At 45.7% G+C, this 26,710-nt stretch overlaps 1 protein-coding gene and 1 long non-coding RNA gene across 3 annotated transcripts; both read right to left on the bottom strand.

Moving 5' to 3' along the window:
- LOC111856947 (NLR family CARD domain-containing protein 3-like) lies at positions 1–22,874 on the bottom strand. 2 transcript variants are annotated; one of them, XM_072710784.1, is made up of 8 exons: positions 22,841–22,874; positions 20,895–22,644; positions 11,203–11,376; positions 8,308–8,481; positions 4,239–4,412; positions 4,078–4,124; positions 1,773–2,320; positions 1–1,603 (listed from the first exon to the last, which is right to left on the bottom strand). In XM_072710784.1, exons 2-7 carry the CDS (start codon positions 22,634–22,636, stop codon positions 1,800–1,802), a joined length of 2,832 nt encoding a protein of 943 aa, XP_072566885.1. In that variant the 5' UTR covers positions 22,637–22,644; positions 22,841–22,874; the 3' UTR covers positions 1–1,603; positions 1,773–1,799. The 2 variants fall into 2 exon arrangements, with proteins under 2 accessions (XP_072566885.1, XP_072566884.1); XM_072710783.1 differs by having other exon boundaries at positions 1–2,320.
- Position 22,875: 1 nt separating this feature from the next.
- On the bottom strand, positions 22,876–24,287 carry LOC111859606 (uncharacterized). The gene is made up of 3 exons (XR_011989952.1): positions 24,215–24,287; positions 24,048–24,115; positions 22,876–23,313 (listed from the first exon to the last, which is right to left on the bottom strand). It is a non-coding gene; the product is annotated as an uncharacterized lncRNA (long non-coding RNA).
- Between the last annotated feature and the right edge of the window lie 2,423 nt (positions 24,288–26,710).

Genomic DNA, 26,710 nt, shown 5'->3' with positions numbered 1-26,710 from the left:
CCAAGGGCAGCAGCATTACTGCATTACTAACCCTAACCAGTAGGAATAATAATGCTGACAGTAGAGCTTTCCTGCCCCAAGGGCAGCAGCATTACTGCATTACTAACCCTAACCAGTAGGAATAATAATGCTGACAGTAGAGCTTTCCTGCCCCAAGGGCAGCAGCATTACTGCATTACTAACCCTAACCAGTAGGAATAATAATGCTGACAGTAGAGCTTTCCTGCCCCAAGGGCAGCAGCATTACTGCATTACTAACCCTAACCAGTAGGAATAATAATGCTGACAGTAGAGCTTTCCTGCCCCAAGGGCAGCAGCATTACTGCATTACTAACCCTAACCAGTAGGAATAATAATGCTGACAGTAGAGCTTTCCTGCCCCAAGGGCAGCAGCATTACTGCATTACTAACCCTAACCAGTAGGAATAATAATGCTGACAGTAGAGCTTTCCTGTCCCAAGGGCAGCAGCATTACTGCATTACTAATGTGAAGCACTAGAAATAATAATGCTGACAGCACAGCTTTCCTGCCCCAAGTGCAGCAGCATTACCCTACATTACTAATACTAACTACTGCTTGCAACACAGTCTTCCTTCCCTGGGACCTTCAGAACCCTACACTACTAATAAGAGATCATATTAATGTAGAAAAATAGCCAGTTAAAATACCAAACCTGACCTCAAAAATCTCCTTTTAGTCAGCTTGCTCCGAGTTTCAAAAGTAACGTGCGCCAGCATAAGTGGTTATAAAATACGCCAATGTAAGTAATCCATCACATGCAATCACCATTTTATCAGCATTTTCATTGTTAGCTTTTTAAGCTAATGCTAACAGCTCTTAGCAAAAGAATAATAACATGCTTATTGCCTGACACTAGTTTATCAAAGTAAATCCTGTTAACCAAATAAATGTTAAACAATCTTACCTTTTGAATAAGTGCAATGAAAAATATCTTCCAAAATTCTTCTTTTGTGCGGCGGATCGTTTCACCAATACTGCCGCCGAAACATTTTTTTGAAACTCCCGCCTAATGTTCAGTTTCTTGGTCCCTCCCCCTCTGTTTCTTTAGACCCGCCTCCTCTACGATTTGATTGGTTATTTCTCTGAACCAATCAACTTTCGTTCTGCCCTCAGAACGTTTTTTGAGTAGTAGTGGCATCCCAGAAAAGTACACACTGTTTCCGGAAGGATCGCTTGTTCTGTGAATTTACGTGTCCAGTGGATGTAAGAAATCTGGCAGCAGTTTGATAGAAAGACATTATAACTGACTACATCCACTGTATAGAATGTTAATCTGCAATAGTATTGACTCCTGCGAATTGACTCCTGGGAATCTCGACTGCATCATTTCTGGTAGTGGGGGACTGCATTCACGCTCTTCTCTGACTTTTTGTGGGCGGTGGTGGCTTGATGGTTAGGAAAGCGCACTTGTAATCAAAAGATTGCAGGTTCAAATCTCCAGCCAACAAGGCACCACTGTGGTACCCTGGGCAAAGTAATGTCCTCAAGCACTGCTCCCCGGGCGCTGAATTAGCTGCCCCCTGCTATGTCACGAAAGTCCTGAGCACCTGCCCCTTCTGTACGATGGGGGTGTAGCCAGACCTTTAACAGTGGGGGGGAGATAACATTTAGTTACATTTTAGTCAGAGAGAAAAACTACTAAATTATATTTTTCTTGTTTATTCAGCTCGCTGAACACAGGCATTTATTTTTGTCAAACATACATTTCAGAGTAAAAAGGTTTATAAAGGTTAAGAAGCAGAGATTTTACCTTTTTGCCAGGAGAACCAGCAACACCTCACAGCGACACTGAGGAGTCACTATAAACCCAAAACCCTGGGCAGAGGGGTTCGGTGAATGTGGAGGTGAAGCTGTACAGGAGGGTCAGTCCATCAGAGGAGACTCTGTAGAAGGACAGAGTACCAGCCGCCCAGTCCAGATACACTCCTACTCTGCGGGAGCCTGAGGGCTTTATGGGTATGACAGTAAGTTTATTATAGTGCCGGACAGAGTAACTGACAAGATTACAGCGCAGCATCCATGACTTGTCATTGTATCCAAGCGCACAGTCAGTACTCTCTCCTTTCCTCCCGATTCCTTTACAAGTCACTCCTATCAGGGCTCCATATCCATCCCACTCAGCCTCCCAGTAACAGCGGCCAGTCAGACTCTCTCTGCACAGAACTTGGGGGCAGTCGTCAAATCTCTCTGGATGATCAGGATATGGCTGCTCTGTCCCCCATGTCACCTTCCTGTTCCCCCCTGACAGAGACAGGATTCTGTGTGCTGTGTTGGGGTCCAGCGTCAGCTGGCAGGAGTCTGTAGGCAGGAGGAAGAATTATTAATACCATCAGGCAGCCTGTACTTTATGTTTCTGTATAAAAACAGCACAGCTTCCCCGAACGAAACGGGAACTGAAGTTTATGAAATAGGTCAGGAAATGTCAGACGGCGCGCGACGCCGGCGGGAAGAGCCGCCAAGATGCGGCGCGAGATAAACTAACAGCTTAATTACGGGTAAATAAAACACAAAGCAGCGACATTCATCAGACACATTCATCACAAGCATATTTACCACAAAATGGCACTAGATATTAATAGTAAAAGTCAGTGTCTTTCCTTCTAATAAGGATAGGCGCCTTTGCTGCTATCTGTATTTCTACAGGGAGTTTACCATCAATAACAGAATATTTAAGTAATATTAGTACATATTTAAAGTGATATGTAATAAAGATTTGGACCTTTTTCCGTGAAGCGTGTCATACTGTATCTACTGATCCGGGAGAAACACTGTGGTGTCAGGCGGGGCGGAATAGGTGTCGGCAAACTAATGATAATACCGTTTACAAACGATCAACAAAAGCAGATTAAACTACACAGATTGTGCATCACGGTTTCCCTTGCCCAGACGCGGGTCACTGCCCCCCCCCCCCCCCTGGAGCCAGGCCTGGGGTTGGGGCTTGATGGCGAGCGCCTGGTGGCCAGGCCTATATTCATGGGGCCTGGTCGGGCACAGCCCGAACAAGGCACGTGGGTCCCCCCTCCAATGGGCTCACCACCCATAGGAGGGACCATAGGGGTCGGGTGCGATGTGAGCTGGGCAGTGGCCAAAGGCGGGGACCTTGGCGGTCCGATCCTCGGCTGCAGAAGCTACCTCTAGGGACATGGAATGTCACCTCTGTGATGGGGAAGGAGCATGAGCTGGTGCGCGAGGTTGTGAAATCGTATTAATATTCATTAGCGAAGCCCTACATGATTGGCTGGCTTATTAATATTTATGAGAGGGGCACTACCTGATTGGCTAGTGAACCTCGACATGTGCTGCTTGTTTTTTCTGCCTAAGGCAGGGGTGTCCAAATCCAGTCCTGGGGGGCCGGAGCCCAGTGTAGTTTAGTTCTTTCCCTGTTCCACCATAAATGATTCAGCTCAAGAGCTGTGTGGTAATTAGCACAAGGAGTTGAATCAGGTGTGTTAAATGAGGGGAGACTCAAAAATGCGCAGGGCTCTGGCCCTCCAAGACTGGAGTTGGGCACACCTGGTTTAAGGCATTCAGTGGCCAATCAGGAATATTCTCTCATGATTATTAAGGAGTGTTCCAGAACCAATCTGTAAAAATGAAAATTAACTTTTTGCACTTGAGGAGAGAGTCCAGTGTCACTGCCTACGGGTGCCGTCTTAGGACAATACTAACGAATCTCACACAGAAAACACATACACTCACGGCATGTGCAAAAAAAAGAACAAATGCAAAGGATTCTTTATTTGTGAAATTAAACATGTACAACTACATCAGAATATATTTTAAACATCTTACACTCCCACACAAACAGAAAGACAATATGAGCAGCTATAAAGTATTTGTAAAAAATATTTTTAAAAACGATTAAATGAATTGATTTTGGTGTTTTATTGTTGTCATTTGGATGTTGTCAAAAATGACACAAACAGAAACTCACCTAAACACAAACATGGAAATTCATCTACATACAGTGCAAAAAGCCACACTCATCACAACACACCCATATGAATACACCCATAAACATGGTATCATTAATAAAAACATGGAAACACACTTACATTTCTGTAAGCCTGGTCTGGTCCTGCACTCTCCACCATGGTCCACACTATAGGAGAAGCAGATTGACATAGTGCTGCTGTATCCATTTATTTATTGGTGCCTCTTCTTCATATACATGCATAAGTATCTGTAGCGTGTCAGACACACACTCTGTACTCACTTCAGCTTCTCCAGTTTACAGCTGGGATCCTCCAGTACAGCAGAGAGCAGCTTCACTCCTGAGTCTCCTGGGTGATTGTAGCTCAGGTCCAGCTCTCTCAGGTGTGAGGGGTTTGACCTCAGAGCTGAAGCCAGGGAAGAACAGCCTCTCTGTGTGACTCTACAGCCTGACAGCCTGCAGAGAGACAGACAAAAATTCCACAATAAATAAGATCACCTCACCATTACAAGTATTACTTTTAAGTAAAAGTGACTGCTCTAATAAATATTTCAATAATCACGTGAAATTAACAACACTTTCTGAACATTTTACAAGAACATATACTCCTCAGAACAAGGACCAGATCCAGTTACAGATCCAAAATAACTCCCAAACCAAATGCTACGTGGCACGTAGCGGCGGTGCTACGTGGGCCTGTATACCTGCTCACAGTGCACCATGGGTGTCACAGATAATTATCTGCATGCTGTGTGGGCCTGTAAACCCGCTCACAGACGTACCCCGTCAGACGCTCTCACACACACGCGTACCCCGCCGCAGACGCTCACACACACGCGAAACCCGCCGCAGGCGCTCTCACACACGTGTACCCCGCCGCAGACGCTCTCACACACGCGTACCCCGCCGCAGACGCTGTCACACACGCGTACCCCGCCGCAGACGCTGTCACACACGCGTACCCCGCCGCAGACGCTGTCACACACGCGTACCCCGCCGCAGACGCTGTCACACACGCGTACCCCGCCGCAGACGCTGTCACACACGCGTACCCCGCCGCAGACGCTGTCACACACGCGTACCCCGCCGCAGATGCTGTCACACACGCGTACCCCGTCGCAGACGCTGTCACACACGCGTACCCCGCCGCAGACGCTCTCACACACACGTACCCCGCCGCAGACGCTCTCACACACGTACCCCGTCGTTTTGTGGAAATAAATTTCTTTATCAAATCAATTGTTGTCTTGTGGTCATTCATACATAAGCCAGCATACTATCCAAAGAACTCCCAAAGCCTTCAGACAGATTTTGGTAGTTGTGGGATTTGGTGTAACGTGAGACTGATTAAATTACCAAATTATCACCAAGCACCTACAGTTAGAAACTGAAAGACAGACTTACCCAATTAGATGAGATTAGTGAAAGACAGACTTTTTATTAGCTTAAAAGTGGATTTTTCTATGTGCATGTGGTGCAGAACAGATTCAGCTCAGCAAACCACTTCTCATAAGACATTCCTCTGAGACCAGGAATCATTCTTGCAGCCCTACATTGAGCCCTTTCCAAGTCAGCAATGTCCTTTTTAAGGTCCCAAACCTGTGACCAAACCTGCACACAATATTTCTATTAAGACAAACTCACAGATGGCCACGTAATTGGCCACGTCGCCCATGTAGCATAGAATTTTTTTAAAATTGTTCACTGTCCTCCTGTTACTGTAATGATTTGGGAATTTCTGATTGTTCATCTCCACTATTCCCAGTTTGGCGGAGTACCTCCAACTCCACCTAGCTGACATCCCTATGAGGTGACAGAGGTATGACTTTATTCTGATCATGTATGGGCTAATCATCCCGAGATTCAAATACTTCCCATCACCCATATTATCGTTGTGCCACGGCTGAACTGCACAAACATATTTTTTCATTGATCACTTATATAACTTGTTTGTCACAAAAAAGCTAGAACACCTATCTTGCCTTTGAAAGGGACGCTTATATTGTCTCTCCCAGGGAAAAGGGAAAGCGTTACACAAAATGCTTCGTAACCGCAAGCGCAAGTAGCCTTACTCGGACAGGAATTGGAGAACGAAGGAGAGACCGGAGGGGGGAGAACTCAGCACTGACCGGAGTTCAGCTGTGGGATAGAGCGCGCTTCGCCTGGCACTCGGGACTCACGTGTTGGTCTCCTGCCAGGACTGAAAGGGGCTCCCCAGTCCGTGCGTGAAGGTGGGTGATGATGGGACGTCTGAGTGTAGATGGCTTGCAGCTGCTTTTCCATTTTATTAATTAATGGGATTACCAATCAATGCTTATGAAATATATCATAATTTTTCTGAATGGGCCAAAGCGAACCTGTTTGTTCCTTCGAAAGCCCTATATCCCCCTCTCACATTAAAACAATATTCTAGGTGGGGTCTTACTAAGGAATTGCATAATCATAGCATCACCTCCTTTGAATTAAACTCCACACACCTAGAGATGTAACCCAACATCCTATTGGCATTTTTAATTGCTTCCCCACACTGGCAAGAGTTGGACATGGAACCATCAACATACACACAGAGGTCTTTCTCATAATCAGCTACCTTTATTTCAGTGGAATCCATGAAATATCTTTACTTTATATTTCTGCTCCCTGCATGGATTACCTTACATTTATCTACGTTCAATTTCATCTGCCAGGTATCAGCCCAGTTGCTAATTAAATCAAGATCCCGTTGTAGCCTCTGTGCTCTACTACACCACCCCACTGTGAACACAGACCCACTGTGACATTGTGCCTCTAATAACTACTCGCTGCTTCCTGTCAGTTAACCAGTTTTCGATCCAAGCTGCCACAGTTCCTAAAATCCCTGCAGCTTTGAGCTTTAGCAAGAGCCGTTTGTGAGGGACAACATCAAAGGCCTTCTGGAAATCTAAGTACTTTTTGTGATCAATTTCTGTTGTAGCTTCCTCAAAGAACTCAAGTAGATTCGTTAAACAGGATCTACCTCTCCTAAATCCATGTTGGCTATCCATCAGAATGTTATTTGCATCCAGGTAATCTACCATTTTCACTTGGATTATAGCTTCCATTATTTTTCCAGTAATGCTAGTTAAACTGATTGGCCTATAGTTTGCTGGATTACTTCTATCCCCTTTTTTGAATATGGGCGTTATATTAGCATGCTTCCAATCTGAAGGTACCACACCCGCAGATAACGATTTCTGGAATATTAAAGTTAAAGGTTGGCCAATAATATCCCTCATCTCTTTTAAAACTAAGATGCCATCAGGGCCCTGTGATTTATTTATTTTGAGCTTAGCTAGGCTTTGTACCACATCGCAATTATTGGCTATAATGAAAAGAACCTCATCCCAACTGTAAAATACGGTGGAGGTTCTGTGATGTCGTGGGGCTGTTTTTCCTCCAAAAACCCTGGAAACCACATTTCAGGACAGTGATCCTAAGCACATGTCCAAATCAACATAAAAAAGGTTAGTTGACCGCAGAATCAAGCTTCTGCCATGAACATCTCAGTCCCCTGACCTGAACCCCACTGAAAACCTGTGGGTTGAGCTGAAGAGGACAGTGCACAAGAGATGGCTTAGGACCCTGGGTGATCTGGAGAGATTCTGTACAGAGGAATGGACTCAGACGCCCTGCTCTGTATTCTCCAACCTTATAAAATGTTATAGGGGACTCAGTGCTGTTACACTGGCAAAGGGAGGCTGTACAAAGTATTAAAAGCAGGGGTGCCAATAATCGTGGCACGTGTGTTTTTGTTGAAAATAATTATTTCTTGACGAAGGATTTGTTTTTCTTTGAATAAATTTATTTCAATGAAAGGTTGTATTTTTTCACTTTTTCAGGGTGAGATGAAGCTGCTTCGCCAAAAGGTTGATTTTTTTCTAACTCTTCTTACAAATCTTTACAAGGGGTGGCAATAATTGTGGAGGGCACTGTATATTTATATACGACACTGTATTTGTACTAAAAGGTGTTAAGTGAACACCCTTGTAAAATAATCATTAAACTCATTTATTATATCAATTTCATTTTCAGTTATAAGGCCCTTACTATCCTGCAGATTAGTGATTTCAGCTTTTATAGTTCTTTTGGAGTTAAAATATTGGAAGAAACTTTTAATGTTATCCTTAGCCTCCAATGCAATCTTCCTTTCGACATTCCAGTTAGCGAGTCTAATGTTATTTTTAACTCAACCTCTAGACTTAGATACTATTGCTTTACTTTGAAATCATTAGTTATTTTCTACCTTAGTATCTCCAGTGTACAGTGTGAAATACCCAGTAATACTCACCTCACTACCCCCAGTTTACAGTGTGGAATACCCAGTAAGACTTACCTCAGTATCTCCAGTTTACAGTGTGAATCCCCCAGTCCAGCAGAGAGCAGCTTCACTCCTGAATCCTGCAGGTCATTGTCACTGAGGTCTAGCTCTCTCAGGTGTGAGGAGTTTGACCTCAGAGCTGAAGCCAGGGATGAACAGCCTTCTTCTGTGACTCTACAGCCTGACAGCCTATAGAAAGGAAATTTTGGACAAAATACAAATGGCAACGATTCTTCAGAATGCCAGTGCTGGTGTGTCCAAAGCGACCAGCGACTGGCCTGGACCCACCAGACAAACAGCCCTTCAGCACCTCCCCCTTTTCCTCCATCCCTGTTCTTCCTGTTCCTGATAAAAAGCTGCCATTCGGGGGTAATATTCTACACCTGAGTTTGCCTGTGTGTCTCTGTTCCTGCGGCCGCTACTCACAGTTCACTGAAGCTCATCTGTTAGCTGCACTGACTGTGTAATAACAGACAGAAATGATCAGCTCAGTTCAAAATTAAACCATCCAGTGACAGTGACCCACTGCATGAAATGTAGAACAACTGGATTCCCTGGACTCCTGCCACAAGAAGAGCACTGATGGCAGAGAGGATGAGGCCCTGGGGTGACGCCACAAAGGGTGACGATCAGCACCACAGCACTGGACAGAAACCGCTAGATCCCCACAGTCGGCTGCAGAAACACCCGTGAGGAAGTGAGGAATGTCAACAGGAGGCGACCAGCAGCTAATAAGAGCTCTAGAGAGGGGGCAGTATCGCCTCCCCCAGCACGACTCAAAGCCTGCACCGTGGACAAACCCACAATGAAAATTACTACACTGTGATGGTGCATCTGCGTCTGTGTGAAGTATGAGCCAGCCCTGGACAGCAGGGGGGAGGCGACTGGTGAGCAGGCCGCTTGTCTCTCTCTCTCTCTCTCTCTCTCTGAAGACAGACGGCCTGGAGGATGACCACACGGAAAGGACTGCCGCCTCCCGCCTGCTCAGCCCGTCACCAAGGAGCCGGGCCCAGCCGTCTGCCCTTTCTAAATACCCCCTTACCCCCTAAAATAAACACTGCCCATTTGGGGTGTCCACTGCAACCCAGTGTCTCCTGCCTCCTTACCCAACACAGGAGACTAACCTGGGAAAGATTAACCTTCACATCCAGATCAGAACAGAGCTGGGAAACACCCCCATCTGACTGCCGAGGGGAATCGCTGACGATCCCCCCAAGGAGAGGGCTGTACAGAGCCTCCCATGTTCTGGCTGTGAAAACACTGGCAGCAGGTGAATATGTGTACAGTGGATGTCAAAAGCTGACACACCCCTATTTTATCTGTGCTCTGACCTAAAGCATTTCAAGAAATTTTCTTGAACTATTTCCCCTTCATTGCCATGCAAATAGCTGCCATTTTTTATTTTCATTTCAGCCTTTACATAAACAGAAGGTGGCATTTCAATAAGTGCAGATGTTTGATTTTAATAAGCAATGCGAAAATGATATGTGACTCCTCCCATGACATATTCAGACCAATGAAATTGCTTCCTCGCTGATGCATGGCTTGTTTATTTTTTAAACTGCAGAAATTATGTGGTCAAAAGTTAATTGAAAAAAATTATGGAGGCAACAATACTTTCAGGAATTCTGTTTGAGAGACCTTAGCACATGAACGTTTTAAACACTGTGGTCCACACCAGAACATGTGAGCGGAGTGGAGCGGTGAGAATTTCCGCTCCTCGCTCACGAGGCTGTTGGCTCCTGTGGATAGAGATATTTGCAGGGGGACAAGGACATCAGCTCACTGCGGGGGGGGGGACCGAGCTCGTGCAAAATGTTTTGCTTAGATTGCAACATATAGGGAGGCTCTGGTCGTGCCAAAGTTAATCTATTGACGCAGGCTGCAGTGACAGCGGCTAGGCAAATAATATATGGTTGCCACAATAACCAGATAAGAAGAAACTTCCAGAGAAGGGAAACGTACTGACAGGGGCGGGGGCTGCTTGTAGAAGGGTATAAGAAAACCGGTGAACAACAAGGAAGTCGAACTCTGTGGGGGTACGGTGCGTTGCAGAGTTCCCAGATCGATCTGCTGATATAAAGTTTGTTTGGCAACTGATCAACGCCTTCGAGCGATCTCTTCTCATCCACGGACCCGGTGGAAACGGCGTTCTCCGACACTCCGCCTGCTCCAATTCGCACTACGCCGCCCCGCTCAATATCGCTCCTCGCTCCACTAAAATTTCCTCCCGCTCCCATCAAATCGCTCCACGCTCGCTCCAATTTAAAAGAGGGACAAATAATCTGCATGCCTAACAAATGTCACCTTTATTCTGGGTAGATTTGGGCACGCCTCAGAGTCGTAGTGTGAGCGGTATCGGAGCGAAATTGGAGCGAGACAGAGCGGCCGCTTCAGCCTTAATTACAAAACCGCTCCGCACTCTGACTAAATTCCGCACGCTCCGCTCCACTCTGGTCCACACAGATCTGTACAGTACAGTGAGAGCTGATTACAGGAGTTATTCATCTCTCATAGCTGAGAGGCGGCTGATGTGACACAGGAATGTGCCCATGCAGCAGCTACCCAAAATAAAAGAGTATTTTATTTGATGTAATTCCACCTGAGCAAACGTGATTTAGGTTCCTCTGTTATGAAACTGTGAAAAGTCCAGCCCATGCATTTACTTTAGTATAGAGTATAACAATATTAAATCAGTATGACAATACTAAAACAAAACATGTGCATCATGTCATCTTTTCTGAATAGTATAAAGAACTGGAAAGTAAAAAGTGTAAATTGATACCTGCTTAGTGGGAATGAAATGGTGTGAGTGCAGCAGTTCGCTTGTCTGACTTGCCTTTCAGCCACAGAAACACTTTATAATATTAAAGTACCAGTTCAGTATTTGTACCATCAAACTGGACTGACCTCAGTCTCTCCAGCTTACAGTGTGAATCCCTCAGTCCAGCAGAGAGCAGCTTCACTCCTGAATCCTGCAGGTCATTGTCACTCAGGTCCAGCTCTCTCAGGGGTGAGGAGTTTGATCTGAGAGCTGAAGCCAACATGTCACAGCATGTCACTGTGAGATTACAGCTCTTCAGCCTGGAAAAAGAAAATATGTTAAGACACAGACACACATATAACCTACATATTGTTAATAGTACTGACAGCAACATTAAAACAAGCGAGCAGCACAGGCCACTGGGGGACACAGAGGGGGAATGGGGGGGCAGTCACCGCCCTAGTGCCCCCATGGCTGAAAAAACGTCACTAAATTTCCCTATGGAATGGTGAAAATGCCACTATTAGCTCCCCATCGCACGATTTAGCACCATCTAGGGTGCCCCCTTCACGGGAGATGGTGCCTTATAGAGCGAGAAGATGTGATGAAGTGTATTAATGAGCCCTTCTAGTGGAGGATATGTGATGTAGTGCCCTAAAAGGTGCCCTTACAATGGTATAAGCGGCTCCTATGGGTACCCTTCTAACAGAAAAGGGTGCCATAATGAAGAGCCCTTCTAGTGGAGGATATGTGATGTAGTGCCCTAAAAGGTGCCCTTACAATGGTATAAGCGGCTCCTATGGGTACCCTTCTAACAGAAAAGGGTGCCATAATGAAGAGCCCTTCTAGTGGAGGATATGTGATGTAGTGCCCTAAAAGGTGCCCATACAATGGTATAAGCGGCTCCTATGGGTACCCTTCTAACAGAAAAGGGTACCATTATGAAGAGCCCTTCTAGTGGAGGATATGTGATGTAGTGCCCTAAAAGGTGCCCTTACAATGGTATAAGCGGCTCCTATGGGTACCCTTCTAACGGAAAAGGGTACCATTATGAAGAGCCCTTCTAGTGGAGGATATGTGATGTAGTGCCCTAAAAGGTGCCCTTACAATGGTATAAGCGGCTCCTATGGGTACCCTTCTAACAGAAAAGGGTACCATTATGAAGAGCCCTTCTAGTGGAGGATATGTGATGTAGTGCCCTAAAAGGTGCCCATACAATGGTATAAGCGGCTCCTATGGGTACCCTTCTAACAGAAAAGGGTAGCATTACGAAGAGCCCTTCTAGTGGAGGATATGTGATGTAGTGCCCTAAAAGGTGCCCTTACAATGGTATAAGCGGCTCCTATGGGTACCCTTCTAACGGAAAAGGGTGCCATAATGAAGTGCCCTTCTAGTGGAGGAAATGTGATGTAGTGCCCTAAAAGGTGCCCATACAATGGTATAAGCGGCTCCTATGGGTACCCTTCTAACGGAAAAGGGTACCATTATGAAGAGCCCTTCTAGTGGAGGATATGTGATGTAGTGCCCTAAAAGGTGCCCTTACAATGGTATAAGCGGCTCCTATGGGTACCCTTCTAACGGAAAAGGGTACCATTATGAAGAGCCCTTCTAGTGGAGGATATGTGATGTAGTGCCCTAAAAGGTGCCCTTACAATGGTATAAGCGGCTCCTATGGGTACCCTTCTAACAGAAAAGGGTACCATTATGAAGAGCCCTTCTAGTGGAGGATATGTGATGTAGTGCCCTAAAAGGTGCCCATACAATGGTATAAGCAGCTCCTATGGGTACCCTTCTAACGGAAAAGGGTACCATTATGAAGTGCCCTTCTAGTGGAGGATATGTGATGTAGTGCCCTAAAAGGTGCCCATACAATGGTATAAGCCGCTCCTATGGGTACCCTTCTAACGGAAAAGGGTACCATTATGAAGAGCCCTTCTAGTGGAGGATATGTGATGTAGTGCCCTAAAAGGTGCCCATACAATGGTATAAGCGGCTCCTATGGGTACCCATCTAACAGAAAAGGGTACCATTATGAAGTGCCCTTCTAGTGGAGGATATGTGATGTAGTGCCCTAAAAGGTGCCCATACAATGGTATAAGCGGCTCCTATGGGTACCCTTCTAACGGAAAAGGTTGCCATTATGAAGAGCCCTTCTAGTGGAGGATATGTGATGCAGTGCCCTAAAAGGTGCACTTACAATGGTATAAACTTGTGGTGGGCAGTCTGATCCAGAAAGGGCTGCTGGGTATGTGGGTTTTCGCTGAAACTCACTAATCAGATTACTAATTAGAGCACTGATTGACCAAAGAGTCCTTACGGCTGGGTTTGAACAGCTGACCTAAACAGACTTATGGTTCGAGATTCGGCAGAATAGTCACATGTCTGTGGGCCCATGAGCAAGGCCCTTAAACCTCCAGTTCCAGGGGTGCTGTGACCCCTAAGCTTGTTCTCCCTGTAAATGTGTCTGTGTCTCTCATGCAGAGTGAGAAGAGAAGCAAACCAATATACCTGTACTTGTGAAAATAAAGGATCATTTCACCTATAAACCCTCCAGATAAAAAGCCCTCTTTGTTTCTATATGTAGCACCCCTTTGCTCTCATGGCATTCAATAGGGGTAACTAGCCCGGGTCCCTTGGTAATGGGTGTAATCTCTTACGAATTAATAATTTACCTTACTTGTTAAAACTAGGAGCTTTGTTGTCCAGTGAACTATAGGTATTAACATCCCTATGAAAACAATTTTTAAACCCAGTTTACTCACAAATATACTCTCTAAACTTCTCATGGTAAATATATCTTCCCCAGAAATATTGGTACTATTGAAATACTTCCTACCAGCATGCAAAGTATAACACAATAATGCATATACTCCCATATTCATGGAAATGCACACACATATAAAACAACAATTTCAGTATTTACTTTGAATGACACTTATTGACATACATTATTTAAATGCACTTTTCCAGTTTTGAATTATTCCAATATCATTACCTTAATTCAAATTCACACTATTGGTTCCCATAGATATACATCAATATTCCGTAACTCTTAAACTTATTAATTCAAATAACCTAAAGCCGGCATTAATTTAGAATACATAAACCCCAAATGTTCACCGTTGCAGGCCTGTACGCCGCTCGTGTGCGACGTAGCCTAGCGAATGGCAGCTTCCAAACAGATGGAAAATAACCAGGTACCTGAACATTCGGGATATCAACAGGCCTGTCACGATAAACGATAAATCAATTAATTGCACGATAATTAAAATGAGGTCGATAATTTTTCCGGCCGTGATAATTTTCATTTGCATGCTTGTTTGTTTTCCTCGTGTCTCTCCCTTACCAAATGGGAATATCGGCTCTTTTTAAGAAACCGGTTCATTTGGCTCAGCTCACCAAGAAGAGTCGGCTCTCTCGGTTCCTGAACGGCTCTTTTTAAAAAACCCGCCCCTCTCTTCTTTTAACCTGATGCTGATTAGCGTGACCTGATTTGAACTTGTTAAAAATAAGACGCCATGTCGTGGGCGGGGTTTTTCAGAAGACTATGTGTTCTGGCCACTGTCGTCCTTAATGTTTAGGCAGCTCAAAAACCCGGACAATTCTATGAACATTAATGAAACGGCTCTTGAACAGGAGCCGGCTCCCATTGTTCACTAAAAAGTCGGCTCAAAGAGCCGTTTCATCACGAACGACACATCACTAGTAATGAGGCGTGAACTCTCGTTTCAGTGGGCTCTTTACACGTCAGCTTCCGCGTTCATGAAAATGCGGCTCGCTCATTTCCGGTCTGTGAAAAATGGCATTGGTTCAGACACTTATGATCAACGACGTACATCGCTTTTGTAAATCCTTCTCCAAAGTACCAACGGGTAAATTAGAGAAGGGCTTTAAGATGTTTGTCTTGTCTTACATCCACGGATATGAAGAGGAGTCTTATTCGTTCAACTTTGTGCCTGGCGTTAGCTATAGCTTATGCTAATAGACGTTACTCCCGTGATAGTGTATGCATGTGGCAATGAAGTAACTATGAACATCCCCAGTCATTCTAGCGGAGAATGTTTAACTTAGTATGTTCTATATGTGCTTAAGTACATATTGCGTTAATCTGTGTTTGCTATTCTTGGTGTCAAACAGAAACACGGAAATAGGAGAAGTTGCTGCTTCAGATCCATGAAGAAGCACGACAAACATCATAGTGTAAAAGTATGGCAGCACTGGTAATTTGTCAGAGTTCTAATTAAAGCTGTTCAATATTGTGGGATTCAATAGAATTATAAAGAACATACAATGAATAGAGGAAAAGGAGAATATAGCTTAAAGCAGTGGAAGAAGGGGAGTGGGACTGGGACCCCTCCTCCGCTCAGTGACGGTTCCCGCGAACGGCCCGGGACGCAGGGGAGGCAGACCCTATGCTGTCCCTTATGGTCATGGACAAAGAACTGCCGTTTCTGGCAGACACGGGAGCCACGTATTCCACTCTTAACGTGGTTCCACAACAACAGCATCTGTCTACCTCAACAGTGACCGTTGTGGGCTTCTCGGGGGAGGAACAGAGACTTCCAGTGACTGAGCCAGTGAAGGTCCAGGTGGGAAAACAGACCTTTCTCCACCCCTTCGTGGTGTCTTCTTCCGTTCCAGTGAACCTCCTGGGACGGGACATGCTGGTGAAGCTGGGGGCCTCGATCCTGTGTAGTGCAGACGGACTGGTGGTCACCCTGCCAGAGGGCACTCGCCTGCGGTGCGACGCCCGCACCGCGGGCTCGGGACAGTGGCTGGTACAGCCGGTCCAGAGTCAGGCCCTGGCAGACATCTATTGGGGCCTGCTGGAACCCAGCCTGACTGGCATCCTGGCGGCCTACTCAGCGTGGCGGCCCTGGATCTCGCTCCTAGAGCCCTATGTAGCCCCACCTGACCCTCCTCATGTGGCCCTTTCCTACGACAGGGATAGTACTGATTGGTATGAGGAACTGTTAGCTGAGCAACTAGAAGGCCAGCAGTGGCAAGTTGCCTCTGAGAACTTATATGTGGGTCCCGAAGGGGTAGCCTCAGCCACACTGCTTACCCCAGAACAGCTGCCCTGGTACATGATGGGACAGGAAGCTGTCCCACATGTCTCTCTGGCCCTCCATCCCAAACACCAGGCCAAGGATTTGGGCCCGATGGTGAAACGGGCCAGAGAAACTGAGGACTGGGTACAGACCCAGATCCCACAGGTCTCCTTCTCGCCCTCCTGCAGTACCTATCGCATACAGGTCACAACACAGGACACAGCCCTCCTGCAACATGAGCAGATAGCTAGAGATCACGGGTGTGAAAAGATGGACCACCCAAAGGCGGCGGCCCTTCTGGCGTCTCTGCCAGACTCGCTGTGGTCCACCAGCCCCACAGATGTAGGTCTAATATCCTGCACGCCAGTGCAGTTCCAACTTGGATCAGGGGAGGGTCCCCTCTGGCTCAGACAGTACCCGCACAAGCCGGCGGCTGAGGAAGGGATAGCTGAGACTATAGAGGGCCTCTTGTGGGCCGGGGTGTTAGAGCCCTCCACGTCTCAGTGGAACACCCCCATCCTCCCAGTGGCAAAACCCGGCACAGGCAAATATCGGATGGCCCACGACTTGCGTGCCATAAACAACCTCCTGCTGACCTTGCAGATTGCAGATTGCTAGGACAGCAGTGACCTTCCTAGGACGAGTGCTGTCGGGGGCAGGAACAGGCCTCTCCCCAGCTCATCGTTCGGCGATCTTGCATTACCCAAAGCCCATCACGGTAAAAGACATGTTACCTATCCTAGGGCACACAGGTTACAGCCGCACCTACATTCCAGATTACACGGGGCTTACAAAGCCCCTGAGGGCGCTTGTCCGAGAACACGGCCTACGTAACCTCAGTGCGCACCTTAACTGGGACCAAGCATCTGAGGAGGCTTTTATCACCTTAAAGCAGAGGCTAGCACAAGAGACAAGGCCAGGACTATGTAACCTTGAAGGCAGAAAGACTGGGGGGAACCCAGTCAGCCCAGAGAGCCGAGGTGATAGCGGTTATAGAGGCCCTGAAATTAGCAGAAGGAAAAGAAGTTACCATATACTCAGACTCAGCATATGCTGTAGGCGCAGTGCATGTGGAAGTCAATGGCTGAGGGCAGGATTCTTGACTGCGGGAAACAAGCCAATAAAACACGAAGCAGAAATGAGAGAGCTGGCCGAAGCCTTGATGCTTCCCAAAAAAGTGGCAGTGGTCAAGTGCAAGGGACATGAAGGGTCAGGAACAATGGTAGCGAAAGGAAATCAGGCTGCAGATGAGGAAGCGAAGAGGGTCGCAGGGTACGTGGTGTCCAAACAGATGGTCACGGTAGAGGAGGAAGTTCACCCGAATTACTCACTGACCCTAGAGAAAGTTCAGCACGAACAGGACAAGACCTCCCTGGAGGAAAAGACAATGTGGAGAGAAAAAGGGGGGCCCAAGAAGGAGGGGCTATGGCAGAGTAAAGAAGGGAAGCCATCCCTTCCCCCAGGCCTTCACCAGACAATCTTGGCAGAAGCCCACGGGGTGTGTCATGCAGGGGTGAGACAAATGTTAGAGAATTTGACAGGGTGGTGGCATCCATTTATGAAAGAGATGGTGTGGGGATATGTACGGAGTTGCACTACCCGCGACCCACAGTAAAGCCTGAGAAAGGGCAGTTTCTAATGTGCTCCAGGTCAGGGGAAGAAATCATTATAGATTATACAGACATGGTGATTCCAGTGAGAGGGTTCAGATATGTGTTGATGTGTGTGGATGCATTCTCAGGGTGGCCAGAAGCATGGCCCACAAAGAAGGAGGATGGGGTATCCGTGATAAAGTTTCTGATTAATCAGTATATACCACGACACGGGTTTCCCAACAGGATTCGGTCAGACAATGGGTCCCACTTTAAGAACGAGGACCTCCGGACGGTGGAGAAAGCGTTGGGATTGAGACATGCATTCGGAACTGTGTATCATCCGCAGTCCCAGGGAAAAGTGGAGCGAATGAACCAAACAATAAAACAAAAATTGGCAAAAATCTGCGCGCAGACCAAAATGAATTGCGTTGACGCTTTACCACTGGCAATGATGTCAGTGAGGTGTTCCATAAACCGGGAGACTGGGTTCACCTCCTTTGAACTCCAGACAGGCAGGCAGAAAGGGTTAACCTGGACCCCCGACGAGAAGGGGGAGCAAAATCCTAGGGCATATTATGATTGTTTGCAAGTTCTCATTGCAGATTTTTCTAAACAGATCCAGGAGGCTAGACCAGAGAACCAGCTGGCCAAACCACACACGGCGGAGTGGGTCCTCCTGAAAGTCATCAAACGGAAGTGGTCAGAGCCCAGGTGGACGGGCCCCTTCCAGGTCACTGAGAGGACGTCACACGTGGTTCGTCTGAAAGGCAAAGGCGACACGTGGTTTCACTGGAGCCAGTGCGCGGCTGCGGAGGACCCAAGGAGAACCACAGCAGAGATCCAGGAGGCCAGGGTGTTGCTGTATTCCCTGTCTGCGCGCTGTCAGTTCGTCTCATCACCACCGTAATAGATAAGCGGGACACTACCTATGCGCAGATGATGCCTCTCCTGCCCGTCAGGAAGGAGGGTGAAGACGGCCCTCCTCCAGATATTGTACTGTTTGTATTGTATTGTATTGTCCTTGCGGAGATCAAAAGGGGGAAGCAGAAAAATTCCACGAATCGTTGCCTATAATCAGGGTGATGTCCTAGTGGAGATCAAAAGGGGGAATGCAAAATTTTATAAATAAGGCAAAATATTAATAATCAGCATAATCAGGGTGATCTCATTGCGGAGATCAAAAGGGGGAATTGTGGGATTCAATAGAATTATAAAGAACATACAATGAATAGAGGAAAAGGAGGGTATAGCTTAAAGCAGGGCATGATGAAGGGGGGGGGTTGATTCTAAAAAATGCAGTCAACTGAAACGAGAACTGACTGGAGCCGGCAGGGCAAGGTTACCTAATCGGGACCGATAGAGGGAGCCGACAGACAACATAAGCAGCCCTTACTTATCTTTTAGCCTTCCAGAAGGACAAGTACTAACTGACTAACTAGAGCAAACGTCAAACGTGGTTGCCACGTAGACGGAAGGTACCGAGAGAGGGGGGAGATGCCCAAAGGGCTTTAAAAGGGATACAGCTGATACATATGGCTGAGCTTCCTCTTGTACATGCTGAATGTATGTCAGATGGTCGCTCCAGGATTGCAATCTGTCAGAGAATAAACTGGTGACCTGCAACTTCTCCACGTGTCAGCTGTGAATCTCTTGACCCGGTGGAGATGGTAGACTCCAACAATATTCAGATTTGTGTTACATAGACTCATCAAGGCTTATGATAAACCGCCATAAAACGAGCCACGAAGATGCTGCAGCGAACGCTTTCAGACAATGTGAAAATACGCTGTATAAATAAAATTGAATATTTAGGTACAGTATTATACTGTATTATATAGTGTATTTGAATTATACACAGTTCAGTAATTTAATTTGTACAGTACTGTAATTTGAAAAGCGCATATGGCCTGTTGAGGCACCTGCTTTTATTCATATGGAGTGTTTTAATTGTTGTTAGTTAGCACTTTTTGTTTACGAAGGTCCTAACTGGCAGTTTTGCCTGTTTTCCCTGTCTGAGCCTAATGTTTAATGTTTTAAGGGCGATTTTGTTTACAGACTTCATAATCCATTTTATTTATTGTTTTTGGTTGTTTTTTTTTTTTAAATGTGTTAAATGTTCTTTAGAAATTAAAGTTTATTGATCGTTGAAAGGGTGTACTATGCCATTATCATTACATCAGTTGAAAATGGTCTCACAACGACAATATTATTGTTTATCGCAACAATTTATCGTCCAGCAAAATTCGTTATCGTGACAGGATTAGATATCAGTGAATCACAAGCGTGGAAATTCTGTACGATGATGAGGAGACTCCATCTGTATCTGTCCGTCGCAATGTTAGGTGAGTCCGGCGAATCCGGTGTCCTCCGGGTCACTGGTATGGCGCTCGCGTTGTTAGCTGTCCGCTAACACTTCAGCTCCGTCCACCATAGGCACCTTTAGCCACTGTGCGCCACCTCCCTTAACTTTTGCCCATCACTTTTGAATGATCTAGCCAATCACTTAGGCAAACTTTTACAGGCAGTTTTAGCAAATACACGCTCCGTGTACTTCACCGTTAACTCTCTTCTTTTTTTGCCCATCACTCACTCTCTCCTCCCTCCTCTTTTCATCCTTGGACACATAATCCCTTCTCATTGGTTCACTGGTTACTTAACGTAAATTATACATTTCAGTTATATTCTTACAATAATACCAAACAATATTATAAATAACATTAAGCACAGAATAATACATTTTTTAGGTATTTACAACTTTTTCAACTTTGCATTACTAGAAATATAAATCTAACCCTTTTAAACCTCCTTTACTAGGTATATGAACTTGCATTATTAACTATAACCATTGCCATATTTCTTCCACGGGTTACATATACATACACCCCAAACGAGCTTGATGGGCCGAATGGCACCCTCTCGTTTGTAAATTTCTTATGTTCTTATATAGCAGGTTAGGATGTTGCCCCAGTTATCGGAAGGCATAGTGGATGTTAGTGGAAATGTCACTTTTGTGTTATTTTACTACATCGCCACCTACAGCCATTATAAAATCTGCATTCAGGATATCAAAAAACAAATCTAGCCAAGTCATTAATCCATGAAGAGGAAGAAACTGTATATTTCATATATTTCAAACAATGTTAATGTTTAACTGCCAGATAAGACATGATTTTACATCCTCGCATCACTTACTGAGCTGTCTTGCATGTCTTGACCACAGGCAGCAGCCTCCAGTGCTCATTATCTGATCTGAAGAATTTCTTTAGATCAAACACATCCAGCTCCTCATCTGACATCAGTAACACAAAGGCCAGAGCTGAGTACTGTGCAGGTGAGAGATCTTCTGCTGAAAGGCTTCCTGAATTCAGGTATCTTTGTACCTCCTCTACTAGAGAATTGTCACCCAGTTCATTCAGACAGTGGAACAGGTTGATGGTCCTTTCTGGAGATAAATTCTCCTTTATTTTCTCCTTGATGTATTGGGCTGTTTCCCCAATGTTAGGTGAGCTGAATCTTCTCTGTCGCAGTAGCCTTTGTAACAGAGTCTTCCTGGAGTTTGTCGAGAGGCCCAGGAGGAAGCGGAGGTAGAGGTCCAAGTGTCCATTCTTGCTCTTTAATGCCTGATCCACTGCAGTCTTCAGCAGGTCAGCTGATGAGTTTGACAGAAACACATATAAAGCAGCAAGATACTCCTGGATGCTCAGATGCACAAAGCAGTACACCTTCTCCTGGTACAACCCATACTCCTCTTTGAAGACTTCTGTGCACACTCCAGAGTAAACTGAAGCTTCTCGGATGCCAAGGTCACTCTGTTCCAGATCATTCTTATAAAATATGAGATTGCCTTTCTCAAGGCTATGAAAAGCCAGTTTACCAAGTTTTAGAAGGAGGCGTCTAATATCATTAGTTTCATTGTGTTTCATCAATCCATCCTTCAGTTTCCTGTACCACTCTGTCCTATTCTGGGTCCTATACTTGTTTTTAATTAATCTTGTCTGAAAGATCAGGAAGTGTGTGTACATTTCAGTCAGAGTCCTTGGAATTTCTCCACTGTCAGTTTCACTAAAAAGACTCTCAAGGACAGTGGCTGAAATCGAGCAGAACACAGGAATGTGGCACATGATGAAGAGGCTCCTTGATGATTTCACATGTCTGATAATTCTTTTAGCCAGGCACTCATTATTAAATCTCTTCCTGAAATACTCCTCCTTCTGGGCATCACTGAACCCTTGTATCTCTGTCACCTGGTCGATGCACTCAGTAGGTATCTGACTGGTTGCTGCAGGCCGGGAGGTTATCCAGAGGAGAGCTGATGGAAGCAGATTCCCCATAATGAGGTTAGTCAACAGCACATCCAGTGACGTTTTCTTTGTTACATCAAACCAGCTCTCGTTGTTCTGAAAATCTAGAGGAAGGCGACACTCATCCAGACCATCAAAAATCAACAAAACTTTGTACCTAAACAGCTCAGTGGATTCAAGTGATTTCAGTTCTGGGACAAAGTGGTGAAGCACTTGAATCAGACTGAATTTACCCTGAAGCAAATTCAGGTTCCGGAATGGAAGAGCAAATATGAAGTGAATGTCCCGGTTTGCTTTTCCATCTGCCCAGTCGAGAATAAATTTCTGCATAGAGACTGTTTTCCCGATACCTGCCACCCCTTTAGTGAGTACAGTTCTGATAGGTGTCTCACGCCCACATAAGGGTTTAAATATATCATTGCACTTGACTGTAGTATCTTTTGTTCGTCTTCTCTTGGATGATGTTTCAATCTGTCTCACTTCATGTTCATCATTGACTCCTCCAGTTCCACCTTTTGTTATGTAAAGTTCAGTGTAAATCTCTTTGAGAAGTGTTGGCTGTCCTTCCTTAGCTTTCCCTTCAGTTATAAACTCAAATTTCTTCTTCAGGTTACATTTTATTCTGTCCATCATGAGTTCCCCTGAAGAAATATGGGAGAAAAATGGACAATTTCTCAACAGGATCCTGACCAGTGTGAGAGGAAGAATATAAAACATACACACACACACACACGATGTTCACTATTTCACAGTGATAAATGAAACTTTAAATTTCACATCATACATCTTTTTTTCTGAAACACCACATACATGTAGATAATTACATACACCTCTTACTTTTCTCTGATACGTCACCCAGCTCACTTCCTGCTTGGTTGCCTGAAATAAGAAAGAATTTCATATTCATTTCTATCTTCAACATCAGTATGTAGCAAACTCTTCATCATTTCCCATATTATGTTAATATATTCATTTTTCAAGAGCTAAAAAAGATTACAATGTATAAGAAAACAAGAAAGGTTAAAAATATGATTACACTTCTGCAGGTCTTCCTTCAGTCTCTCAGCAAGGTCATTCAGGGTCATATTCTTCAGGATTTCAAGTGTGACTTCAAGAGCACCAACTTCCTTGTAGTAACTTATCATCGTGTCGGCGAGGTCTGTTCTATCCAAGTCCTTCACCTGACCCCTGGGAAGGGGCTTTAACTCTTTATACTTTGTGTGACTCAGTGTCCATTTAAACTTCTTCAGCTCTTCACCATCGAGCTCCTCCAGATACTCCAGCAAGAGGTCGGCGAGTGAGGTCTGGATCTGCAGAATGTGGGAGATGAGTCCATGAGACTCACAGACCTGTTTATGGTCACTCACACACATGCACTGAACTTTCCCTTAACAGAAGTCAGTTTTCCTGCTCACAGTGTTATATGTCTGCTGGAGACACCTGCTATGATTTTTCATTACTATAGGAGACACACGTGTGTTTATTTCTGCCTTATTATTTAACCTTATTTAACCAGGTTAGTCTCACTGATTTAAAAAAATCTCTTTTAAAAGAGAGACTTGTCCAATATAAAGAGTTTAAATTTAAGATCCAACAGAGCACATTAAAACGGTAGGGTCAAAATCAAAACAAACATCATGTTAAGATAGCATCCAATATACATATTGTAGATTAAGTTATTCTGCTCCAGCCCATCTGTACCATTTGGTGTAGGGCGGTACGGAAGTAATATAATTATACATATTTCAGATTAAGTTATTCTGCTCCAGCCCGTCTGTACAATTTGGTGTAGGGCGGCACGGAAGTAATATAATTATACATATTTTAGATTAAGTTATTCTGTACCAGCCCATCTGTACCATTTGGTGTAGGGCGGTACGGTACGGAAGTAGCCTGGGGAAGAGCACTGTGGAGAGGGAGCTTCTTGTCTGCTATGTTCAGCAACCTTCAGCTGAAAATCGTTACTCAGCTTAAGCTTCCCTGCCTTTCAGTGTCTGATATTTATGGACAAAATGCATCAAATGCCGAAATGCTGTAGCCAAACCTCTTGGTGAGCCATTGCTTAGATGTTTATGGCTGTAAGGAAACCAGGTCCGGTGTAATAGTCTGACTCTGTAATAAAAGCCAAAAGTAATGTTAGCTTTATATTCAAAAGTCATTTTTGCAGCTGTAATATCTTACAACCAAAGCAAACTGGTCAGTTTTACTCACACAGGCAGTTTGCAGTCACAGGCAGAGACGTCCACTGATCATTTGGACTCATAACTATGGGCCATATTTCACCTGTGTTTAAGTCAAAAAAGGATACAGCCATTACACTGCATGTTCCTTCAGTATTCAATGGGCACTTTGGAAATTAAACTATACACTTTTCTATCAATGTATTCAGTGCTTGAAGTGGATCAGTACTCACAGGGATGCAGTACCAGCACCTCTTTGTTTTTCTCTTCAGGGTACCTGCATCGCACAATATCTGCTGAGAGTACTGGCACCTGGCACTGAATAACAAGGGGAGTACTGGCACCTGGCACTGAATAACAAGGGAAGTTCTGGCACCTGACACTGAATAACAAGAGGAGCACTGGCACCTGGCACTGAATAACAAGGGGAGTACTGGCACCTGACACTGAATAACAAGAGGAGTACTGGCACCTGGCACTGAATAACAAGGGAAGTACTGGCACCTGGCACTGAATAACAAGGGAAGTTCTGGCACCTGACACTGAATAACAAGAGGAGCACTGGCACCTGGCACTGAATGACAAGGGAAGTACTGGCACCTGGAACTGAATAACAAGGGAAGCTCTGGCACCTGGCACTGAATAACAAGGGAAGCACTGGCACCTGGCACTGAATAACAAGGGAAGCACTGGCACCTGGCACTGAATAACAAGGGAAGTTCTGGCACCTGACACTGAATAACAAGAGGAGCACTGGCACCTGGCACTGAATGACAAGGGAAGTACTGGCACCTGGCACTGAATAACAAGGGAAGCACTGGCACCTGGAACTGAATAACAAGGGAAGCTCTGGCACCTGGCTCTGAATAACAAGGGAAGCACTGGCACCTGGCACTGAATGACAAGAGGAGCACTGGCACCTGGAACTGAATAACAAGGGAAGCTCTGCCACCTGGCTCTGAATAACAAGGGAAGCACTGGCACCTGGCACTGAATGACAAGAGGAGCACTGGCACCTGGAACTGAATAACAAGGGAAGCACTGGCACCTGGCACTGAATAACAAGGGAAGCACTGGCACCTGGAACTGAATAACAAGGGAAGCACTGGCACCTGGCTCTGAATAACAAGGGAAGCACTGGCACCTGGAACTGAATAACAAGGGAAGCTCTGGCACCTGGCTCTGAATAACAAGGGAAGCTCTGGCACCTGGCTCTGAATAACAAGGGAAGCACTGGCACCTGGCACTGAATAACAAGGGAAGCACTGGCACCTGGCACTGAATAACAAGGGAAGTTCTGGCACCTGACACTGAATAACAAGAGCAACACTGGCACCTGGCACTGAATGACAAGGGAAGTACTGGCACCTGGAACGGAATAACAAGGGAAGTTCTGGCACCTGGCTCTGAATAACAAGGGAAGCACTGGCACCTGGCACTGAATGACAAGAGGAGCACTGGCACCTGGTACTGAATAACAAGGGAAGTACTGGCACCTGGAACTGAGTAACAAGGGAAGTACTGGCACCTGGCACTGAATAAAAAGGGAAGCACTGGCACCTGGCACTGAATGACAAGAGGAGCACTGGCACCTGGCACTGAATAACAAGGGGAGCACTGGCACCTGGTACTGAATAACAAGGGAAGTATTGGCACCTGGTACTGAATGACAAGAGGAGCACTGGCACCTGGTACTGAATAACAAGGGAAGTATTGGCACCTGGTACTGAATAACAAGGGAAGTACTGGCACCTGGCACTGAATGACAAGAGGAGCACTGGCACCTGGTACTGAATAACAAGGGAAGTATTGGCACCTGGCTCTGAATAACAAGGGAAGCACTGGCACCTGGCACTGAATGACAAGAGGAGCACTGGCACCTGGTACTGAATAACAAGGGAAGTATTGGCACCTGGTACTGAATAACAAGGGAAGTACTGGCACCTGGAACTGAGTAACAAGGGAAGTACTGGCACCTGGCACTGAATAAAAAGGGAAGCACTGGCACCTGGCACTGAATGACAAGAGGAGCACTGGCACCTGGCACTGAATAACAAGGGGAGCACTGGCACCTGGCACTGAATAACAAGGGGAGCACTGGCACCTGGCACTGAATAACAAGAGGAGCACTGGCACCTGGCACTGAATGACAAGGGAAGTACTGGCACCTGGAACTGAATAACAAGGGAAGTTCTGGCACCTGGCTCTGAACAACAAGGGAAGCACTGGCACCTGGCACTGAATGACAAGAGGAGCACTGGCACCTGGCACTGAATGACAAGAGGAGCACTGGCACCTGGTACTGAATAACAAGGGAAGTAATGGCACCTGGCACTGAATAACAAGGGAAGTACTAGCACCTGGCACTGAATAACAAGAGGAGCACTGGCACCTGGTACTGAATAACAAGGGAAGTACTAGCACCTGGCACTGAATAACAAGAGGAGCACTGGCACCTGGTACAGTACTGAATAACAAGGGAAGTACTGGCACTGAATGACAAGAGGAGCACTGGCACCTGGTACTG

Source organism: Paramormyrops kingsleyae, chromosome 4 (genome assembly GCF_048594095.1).
Source record: "Paramormyrops kingsleyae isolate MSU_618 chromosome 4, PKINGS_0.4, whole genome shotgun sequence".
Taxonomy (NCBI): domain Eukaryota; kingdom Metazoa; phylum Chordata; class Actinopteri; order Osteoglossiformes; family Mormyridae; genus Paramormyrops; species Paramormyrops kingsleyae.
Note: the sequence above shows the minus strand (reverse complement) of the source record. Positions and strands in the feature narration are given on the sequence as shown.